Genomic DNA, 10,103 nt, shown 5'->3' on the forward strand with positions numbered 1-10,103 from the left:
CAACAAATGTATATATATCAGGCCAAAGTCAAATCCTAGCATTTTTTGAACATGGTGCACCAAGGAAAAAATATAAAGTGGGAATTGATCCTTAGTTCTCAAGGTCAAAAACTCAACATTTAACCATGTGGATTAGTTGGACTTCTTATAGTATGAATGTCAGAACATAATATTATACAAATTTTAGAAAAAGTATACATAAAATATCTAATTTTACGAAGAAATCACAGGTCCCGATGCTTTATTTTTTGCCTCTAAATTCACCTCAATTATATCATGTTTCGTCAAAGCTACCATCAACTCAATCGATTCGCGTGTATCTTCATTTCAGGTTGTATTGACATTAAAATGGGCTGAGATGTACAAGGATTTATGGTTTCTATTCCATGCATCCAGGGTGTGCCGATACACCTAGAGTAGCCTAGAGTAGTTTGCAAGATTTTTCTAAGTAAGTACTCCCTCTGTCCACTTTTAATTGTCATGTAGTGTTTTCCAACAGTCAATTTAACTAATTTCAAAGTTAAATTAGATTATATTAATTCGATATTTTAAACAAAAAAATTTAGATATTCAAAGACTATACAAAAAGTACTATAAATTGCAATTTTTTGCATATCAATATGATGTAAAAATACATCGTAAAATGTTAGTCAAAGTTCTCTTAAAAGTGGACGGAGGGAGTAATAACTATCTTTCGATTAGTCTATCCTCCTTCCTAAAGTAGCTAAGAGTTTACCAGATTTTTCTAATAAGAGTAGTAGGAGTAATAACTATCTTTCGGTTAGTTTATCCTCTTTCCTAAAGTAGCTAGGAGTTTGCCAGATTTTTCTAAATAAGAGTAGTAAGAGTAATAACTATCTTTCGGTTAGTCTATCCTCCTTCCTAAAGTAGCCAGGAGTTTGCCAGATTTTTCTAAATAAGAGTAGTAAGTGTAATAACTATCTTTCAGTTGGTCTATCCTCCTTCCTAAAGTAGCCAGAAATTTGCCAGATTTTTCTAAATAAGAGTAAAAACTATCTTTCGGTTGGTCTATCCTCCTTCCTAAATTAGCTAGTAGTTTGCCAGTTTTTTTAAAAAATAATTGTCTTTATCCTCCCTCCTAAAGTAGCCAGGAGTTTGCCAAATTTTTCTTAGTAAGAGTAATAACTATCTTGTGGTTACTCTATCTTCCTTCCCAAAGTAGCCAGGAGTTTGCCAGATTTTTCTAAATAAGTACTTAATAACTATTAGTCTAAAAAGTAGCCAGAGTTTGCCAGGTTTTTCTAAATAAGTAATACTCCCTCCGTTTCACAAATAATGACCTAGTTTGACTCGACACGGAGTTTAAGAAAATAAAGGAGACTTTTGAATCTTGTGGTCCTAAATTAAAGTTATGTCAAATGTACAAAATTGTCCTTTAATCATGTGACCTTAAACATGTCACGTGGAAAGCTGAAATTAAAATATTACCAAAAAAAGAAAGAGGTAATTTTTTTTTAAACAAACTAAAAAGGAAAGGAGGTCATTCTTTTTTAAATGGAGGGAGTAGCTATTAATAACGATTACTCGGTTAGTCTAAAAAAAGGATAATTGCACCAGCCGGGAATCGAACCCGGGTCTGTACCGTGGCAGGGTACTATTCTACCACTAGACCACTGGTGCACTTGTTGATAACCATTTGGTCATTATTTTATATTTCACATGCTAGGTAAGTCTTATTTCATCAAAACTTTAAACACTATATGTGCTAAAAGAGTTACTTTTAATCATATGGTGACATGAAACCTAATGAACATTTTACGAGATTTCACATTATAAAATAAATTTTGAATACAAATTGCTCTCCACTCAATGTAATTTCCTTTTCGGATTTTGTGTATAGTGCGAGCTTAATGCATGTTTTTTCTTCAATAATTTACTCTACATTATCTATTTGGTTTGACGTATGATATACACAGTCTTAAATAAGCAAACGTCCCACACCGTTTGTGAACTTCTTTTATATGTGATAAAATCTTAGTAACCCAATTAATTGGCTATCCAAATTTTCACCTCATTGATAAGGGTTCAATTCCCCACCATGTAATTCCTTACCCCATTTTATATATATATATATATATAAAGATATATAAAAATATTACGATTAAAGATAGATTTATTTGAATCTCAAAATTTGAATGATATCACATAATTAAGATAAAAAGATTATAGTTTATCATTGACAATCGAATGTGACAAGTGATATACTTAAGTCAGGAGTGTACATCAAATCAAACTGTATCAATTTTAAAAATATATAGCTCATATCAAAATTAGTAAGACTGAAGTTTTTGGATTTCATTTTTTTTTTTGGATAAAGTCTTCATATAATTTGTTTCATATAAATAGCGGAGGGTATGACAAAAATTATAACGATTATGGATTATCCTGAAATTAAAAAAAAATACAACAATTTATTTTTGGTGCAAGGAATTAAATAAAATTACATAGGTTTACGTGCATAAACGACTCTCTAGGCTAACGAAAAAAACTGTTGCGTTTGGCCCCCTAATATAAGGGCCTCGTTTTTTTTTTCTTAAAAACAATAGGAGTAATTTATAAGCATTTTGTTTTTAAAAAAAAATTAGTAATATTTGTAGGAAATATAATTATTTTCATATAAAAGGAAGAATTATTAAAAGTCCTACAACTATAGAATATTATTTCTAAAATAAATTAAATGAATCAACTAATAATATATAAATAATTTATATAACGATAAAGATATATATGAGTCATTGTGAACCAGAATGACAAACAGGGTCATTTTCCCTTATTTTTCTTATATATTCTGAGCCGGCACTGTTTACGTGGAAGAATACAAGCCAAGTAGCAAAATAGGGACATGTAAACTCAGAGAGAAAAGTCTTTGTAAAGATGAAAATCCATTGCTGAAAATTCAAATTCAAATTCAAATTTTGCGATCTCTGTAACTTCGATTCTCATCATGTTTATTATCAAGGTAGACACCTTTTTTTCATTTCACTTTTTCTCTCTCTTACATTTTGGTTTGATTTATTTTTACTGTTCCTAATGCAGACATTGAGAGCTTCGGTTTTTGGGCTTTATGGATATATGAATTTCACTAAATCTGCTTTTTCGTAAGTATCTTATTTCATGTGGAATATATAATTTATTTTTTTATTTGAAGTCTGGCTTATCCTAATTAAAATAAAGTCAGAATTTTAATTTTATGGGTTATTAATTTTAGAACAATTGTAGAGTGTATAACAATAGTATTGAACAGAGTGCATTCGTTATGCTGCAATTAGTTATTTTGAAATTATTTCTTATTCACGATTTGATTTGGTATATTAAGCATAATTCATTCAGTCTTTAATCATGTTTATTCATGTATTAATAACCATTGTATTGTTAGTATCGTAGTTTGCTTATGCATTAGTTAATAGTTATACGACCTAGTGAGTAGTGAATAGGGTGTATAACTAATAGATCTATGAAAATCCTACCAGACAGAGGATTAGATAATAGCGTGGCCAATACATGTATTATTTTTTTATTACATCGATCCTAATATCTGAGTTTTAAATTTATTATTTAATGATATTCTTGACACTATTTGAACAAAAGTTATTGAGTTCGGTGGCTTCTTACTCTTCCCTTGCTTACAAAGCTACATGTTGATAGAAGAGTAATCATCATTTAGATTTTGCTTATGAGTTGCAGCATGAGCAGATTTGACTGTCTATGAATTTCTGATTATACATTTGGATGATGACTAATTTGTTACTGGTTACTGTGTCTTTGGATATTGACTTTTGGCTAGGCAAATCAAGCTGATTATTCCTGTTTTTTTTGGCATTTGGTGAAGTGAAAATTTAAGTGGGAAATTTTCATTTGCCTAATGGTTTTGTTTGAGCAACTTGCTCTTGGAGAACTTAAAAATGAAGTATGTCAAAAAGGCTTTTTTAATCTTTTGAGCTTGGAATTTAATTCTGTATTTGAGGGTTGAGTCAAGTTTAAGAAATGAATGGATGGATCTCAGATTAGCAAAAAATCTTGATTTGTTTTTGTGATCAAGTTACATTTTCCCCCCTTCTATTGAAAGTATTTGAAAAGTGGTACATGAATTTAGTTACGTCATGGGGTAGTATAAAAAAAAAGGAAGCCCCGTGGATGAAGCATCCCGCGTTCACTCAGAGGGGTTGTGATGTAGGCAGCCTACCTTGTCAAAAGGTCAATGGATGATTCCACTGCTCAAACCCATGACATATAAGTCACACCAAGACAATTTTACTGTTGATCCAAGTCTCCCGTTCAATTTCAAGGATACGATAAGTTAATCTTTGGCAATAATTGAATTTAGGGAACATGCAAAAAATTTCAAGCCTGAAGATATGCAAGTTCAAATGGAAGGAAAGAATTGCATTGTCACAGGTGCAAATTCCGGCATAGGTTTCGCAACTGCTGAGGGTCTCGCTTCACGGTGCCTATCTTACCTTAAGTTCTTCTTTCTCAGAGAGTTGGCATTGAGAGATCAATTCAAGAACTATACTTTGTTCCAGGTATCACTAACAGCTATGTCTTTTGAATGTTTCAAGTGGGGCGACCGTTTACATGGTATGCCGTAATAAAGAGAGGGGAGAGGCTGCTCTTACCAAAATTCACTCAAACACGGGGAATAAAAATGTCTACTTGGAGGTACTTCTTGCTTCTATTATCTGAATTGGTGTGAGACGATGTTCTAAAGTTCGGTTTATTGGTTACTTCTGTTTCAAAATTGGCAGGTCTGTGATATCTCATCAGTCAATGATGTCAAATCCTTCACTTCCAGGTTTTGTTCAAAAGATGTGCCTGTACATGTCCTGGTATTATACCTTTTCTCATTTGTGAACATTTTCATTGGACACCATCTAATGATCTTCTTAGATGATTGCTATTCTTCTTGATCAGTTTATTTTTTTCATATATATATGAAAAGGTTAATAATGCTGGCCTGCTTGAAGCTAATCGTGTCATCACACCAGAAGGGTAGGCAGGCTTTTGTTTAATGCTTATGAATGCTTTCATAAAAACTCTCATTGTACGACTGTTCAACGGTTAATGATATCCTTTTATAATCTAAAAAACAGATATGAGCTGAGTTTTGCTACAAATGTTCTTGGAACTTACACCTTGACTGAGTTGATGTTACCACTCCTAGAGAAGGCTGCACCTGATGCTCGTGTTATCACAGTTTCCTCTGGTGGAATGTACACATCTCCATTGACTACTGATTTACAGGTAAAAAAAAAATTCTCAATTTCTCAATACCTTGATCTTGCTAGAAAACTTATTATCTGATAAACCATATTGCAGTTTAGTGGTGACACGTTTGATGGGGTGGTACAGTATGCTCGGAACAAGAGAATTCAGGTAAAATAATAATGGTCTTGGAAAAACGTACTTGTAAGAAAATTGTTGTTGGAAAGTAATTTTGAATATTCTAGAATTACTAAGTGCATGCTTTTAAGTTATCATTGTGGTTAAGTTCATAATGCTAGTGTCAATGCATTTAGTAAGCGCGAGTCTAGAAGACTCTATTGGCACCTATAAAAACCTCCCTTGTAATGTTGTTATGTTAGAGTGAAGTGTTTATAATGATAGACGTGAGCTTAATGACTATCTCCCTCTTCTATCCTCTTTGTCTACCTTATGATACTATGACGAACCTGCCTTATATTTGAAAGTTTCCTCCATTAAGCTATTTGCTATGGTCGGTGTAAACATTATTCCAAAATGCTGCTTGTCGTTTTCTGTTTTTATTGAGTTATAGATCCAACAGAAGCAAGTGATATTCCTCCCCTATTTTTAACATAAAGGTTTGCTCCTTGATATATAAATATCATTCTTGGCGTAAAAAACCTAGAAGTACTGGTTCATCACAATTGGCATAATGTTATTGCATCTCTTAAGAGAATATTTTGCTTTAAAATATTTGAAGTTTCATCAAAGAAGTTTATTGAAGTTCCATGAACAATCTCCCTCCAGAATCTCCTATTTATAAAGAAATGTGTTGTTATTCAGTCCCTTCTTCTTTTCTTTTTTAAAAAAAGATAACAACTTTCTCTAGAATGTCAGATTCAAAGGTTGGAAGGTTTTCTTCATTCTTTTTCCAGATACTTCTATGTGATTTCAGTATCATTTTTATGTTTAAATTCTGTGCTTGAGGTATGGTCTGAGTACTTTTTTTTCTGACTGATGCACCGCTCTTCACACAATCCGGTGTTTTCTTGGCCTTTGATACTGAAGTTATGAATCTCTCTGCATTTCATGCAAACTCTCTTTGGATTGACAACATGACTTAACAGACTCATATATGCATGCCAGTTTACTAGCACTAATAAGTCTCTTTGGAATGTGTGTCTGTGTGTGTGTGGCAGCATGACTTTTCTTCATGAAGTGATATCCTGATTTCATTTACCTAGCTTATGAATATGCGGAGAACAAGGCTCCTACTGATATCTTAATGATCATTTAAGAGATGTGTATTTTCATCTTTGATAGCTATGGTCTTTTGTCTCCCTCATTCCTAGACAAACTTTTTTCAGTCTCATCCTACAGCAAATTGAAATTTTGATTTGTTGATCCCAGTTAAGGCCTTTACCTTGGTCACAACCGAATTCTGCAATGCCACTCATATGGTTTCTTCCGAGATTTTAGTTGATGATGGGATCTCCTTAAGTCACACGGACAAATATAGTGCATTTTTATCCATCTTGCTAGGACATCAAATCCTTCACCGCGAGTTAATATTTAAAGAGAACCATCGATAAAGTAGGGAGTAATCCTTTCTGACCTTTTACAGCGGAACATATTTAGAGTTCTTCCATTCATTTTGTTATAGAACAAAGTAAAAATGTTTACTACTTGGTCATGAGTCTACAAAACATTTGTCGGTCCTTTACATTTTGTATGTGGTTTTCTTCGTATCTGGTGTAGTATCGATAAGCAGGATGTACAGACATGTAATGATCCTCCGATCAACAAATGTATATCAGGAAAGTTTCGTTCATGTATCTTGCTTGTTTGCTCCCCATCTAAATTACAACTCTCTCTACTCTCTAGAAGGAAACCATATCATGTTCATCAAAGCTGCCTTCAACTCAATGGATTGTATATCTTTCATTTCAGATTGCACTGACAGAAAAATGGGCTGAAAAGTACAAGGATAAAGGTGTTGGTTTCTACTCCATGCACCCAGGGTGGGCCGAGACGCCTGGAGTAGCCAAGAGTTTGCCGGATTTTTCTAAATCGTAAGTTAATCATCTTGAAACATGATCCTTGCTTTAATAATAGTCATGATACATGAAATTGATGTTTTGTAGATTTGAAGGAAAACTTAGAAGTAGTGAGGAAGGTGCAGATACAGTTATCTGGTTGGCATTACAACCAAAAGAGAAGTTGGTTCCTGGAGCATTTTATTTTGACAGAGCTGAAGCACCAAAACATCTGCCATTAACAGGCACCAAGAACTCTCATTCTGCTATAGACTCCATAATTGAGAAACTTAGGCCTTTTGCTGGCTTATAAGGAGGATATAGGAAAAATTATTTGGATGGATACCTTTTACTCATAAATAATTACTTATTTTAGCTATATTTTTTATTTATTACTTATTATTTATAGCAATACATAACAATACTTTGATAAATCTGCAACATGTATTAAAAGTGAATTATGTATGTAATATATATGTATTATAACTGTTTTAAAATATTAAGAAATCGACACTTTGTACTAAAAATATGTGATAAATTATTATCCATCAATAAAACTTGTATTAGATGTGTTTTATNGATATAGGAAAAATTATTTGGATGGATACCTTTTACTCATAAATAATTACTTATTTTAGCTATATTTTTTATTTATTACTTATTATTTATAGCAATACATAACAATACTTTGATAAATCTGCAACATGTATTAAAAGTGAATTATGTATGTAATATATAGGTGTTATAACTGTTTTAAAATATTGATAAGAAATTGACACTTTGTACTAAAAATGTGTGATAAATTATTATCCATCGATAAAACTTGTATTAGCTATGTTTTATAGATTATTCTCTGTAATATGTATTAAAAGTGATAAGTGAAATTTTTTTTTATTGTTATAAATGGTAAATATCTTCTTAATATAATATTACATTCATCCACTTTTAACTGTCATAGTTTCCTTTTTAGAGTCAAACTATAAAAACCTTTGACTAACATTTTATGATATATTTTTTCATCATATTGATATGCAAAAAAAACTGTAATTTATAGTTTTTGTTTGAAATATTGAATTATCGTAAGCTAATTTAATTTTAAAAATTAGTCAATTTGGCTTTTAATAAGCAATTCTTGTAATTAAAGCAAAAAATCAAAAAGTTAATTGCACCAGCCGGGAATCGAACCCGGGTCTGTACCGTGGCAGGGTACTATTCTACCACTAGACCACTGGTGCACTTGTTGCTTTTTGTAACCAGTAATGCTATTTATTCGATATATTCATTTTTGTCATAAGTTTTTATATAAAGAAATAGTTTCAAATATATAAAATAAAGTAAATAGTTTACAACAAATATAACCATGTTTTTAGTTATATAAAAATGGTCAAAATTCATAAAAAGTATATATTGACTATACATTATGATACACTAAAAAGATTGAGTATAGTTTACCTATACATCGACTATACATTATAATACATTCAAAAAATTAAATATAGCTTAACTATACATGAAGTATACACTGATTCTTCAATCCTAATCAACTCAAAATCTTCTTTAAATAATCTCAATTTTTAAATATGAAATCCTCTCAATATTTCTGTCTTATTCTAAATTCTATCGCGTCTCCCTTGAACAAATATATCTTAAAGAAGATATTATGGAGGCCCAATTCCAAGCAGAACTCAAGGGAAATAAAGCCCTTCATTAAAACAAAGTTATAGAAGAGTCTCTTTCATAAACAGGCACCAGATTAGGGGGAACTCTTCTAAATATATGGAAAGCCATTCATGCTTGAGATGGTGTAGCTAATTAAATATACAATTATCTAATTTTTTCCTATTATACATAAAAGTGCTAGGGTATAGGCCTATTTGGCGTCTTTCCAAAAGTAAGCGGTTAGATTGACCTTGAATAAACTACTAATTAAGTCGTTTGATGTTTAATTCTCGAAATAATGCACGTTTGTGGTATGCCGAATTTTAAAGAAAAAGGGTAAATCATGCTTTTACCACATTTTATATTGTAAAATAGTTCTCTTCTTTATTACATAGAAATATAAAATAAATTCAATGTAATTTATATGCTTATGTGAGTGTTGTGCTAATTTCACATAGATCATGAGTTTAAGGTATGTGTATACCCTCCGTTATACTTTGCGTCCACATAAGTCCCTGTCGTCCAATTATAGGTACACATATACCCCTCTCACTAACGGACCCTTAATTTCTTACACGTGTCTTAATCTTATTGAACTACCCATTTGACCCTTCTTTTTAACCCATAACCCAACTATCCGGCCCATAACCCAATACCCACCCAATTTCCTCTAAAAGAATCCTAATTAAAACACCAAAATCCGTCCCTTTTCCCTAGTCGGAGGTCCCCGCGTATCCCTCACACCAAAACCCTAGTCGTCGCCGCGATTCCAGTTTGTCTTCGTCGATTCCACTTTGTCTCGTCGATTTCACCTTGTCTTCATCGAATCTATCGTGTGTTGGTCATAATTTTGTAGTCAATTTTTCATCTATCTGTCGTCTCCCTCAAATCAGACCTAAAACCATGTCTAAAAGTTCTTGTGATTCAATTAGTAACTCAATTAGAGCTTTGAAACTTTTGGGTAGTGCACTTTTTGGCATGGGTGAGTATAAGGCAGCTGTTAAGGCATTAGAAGAGGCCATTTATATGAAGAGTGACTATGCTGATGCACATTGTGATCTTGCTTTTGCATTGCACGCAATGGGTGATGATGATAATGCTATTAAGGAGTTTCAGAGAGCTATTGATTTGAAACCTGGCCATGTTGATGCCTTGTACAATTTAGGTGGACTTTACATGGATATGGGTAGATATCAGCGTGCTTCA

At 32.3% G+C, this 10,103-nt stretch overlaps 1 protein-coding gene and 2 non-coding genes across 3 annotated transcripts; 1 reads left to right on the forward strand and 2 right to left on the reverse strand.

Moving 5' to 3' along the window:
- Nucleotides 1-1,570: 1,570 nt before the first annotated feature.
- On the reverse strand, nt 1,571-1,641 carry TRNAG-GCC (transfer RNA glycine (anticodon GCC)). Its single transcript has one exon. It is a non-coding gene; the product is annotated as a tRNA-Gly (tRNA).
- Nucleotides 1,642-2,900: 1,259 nt separating this feature from the next.
- On the forward strand, nt 2,901-7,738 carry LOC125856473 (uncharacterized). Its single transcript, XM_049536031.1, has 10 exons — nt 2,901-2,980; nt 3,058-3,119; nt 4,346-4,465; nt 4,581-4,680; nt 4,767-4,847; nt 4,961-5,010; nt 5,112-5,262; nt 5,338-5,394; nt 7,153-7,274; nt 7,347-7,738. The coding sequence occupies exons 1-10, from the start codon at nt 2,966-2,968 to the stop codon at nt 7,549-7,551; spliced, it is 963 nt and encodes a 320-aa protein (XP_049391988.1). The 5' UTR covers nt 2,901-2,965; the 3' UTR covers nt 7,552-7,738.
- Nucleotides 7,739-8,402: 664 nt separating this feature from the next.
- TRNAG-GCC (transfer RNA glycine (anticodon GCC)) lies at nt 8,403-8,473 on the reverse strand. The gene has a single exon. It is a non-coding gene; the product is annotated as a tRNA-Gly (tRNA).
- Nucleotides 8,474-10,103: the final 1,630 nt, after the last annotated feature.

This window comes from Solanum stenotomum, chromosome 2 (genome assembly GCF_019186545.1).
Source record: "Solanum stenotomum isolate F172 chromosome 2, ASM1918654v1, whole genome shotgun sequence".
In the NCBI taxonomy this organism is placed as follows: Eukaryota; Viridiplantae; Streptophyta; class Magnoliopsida; order Solanales; family Solanaceae; genus Solanum; species Solanum stenotomum.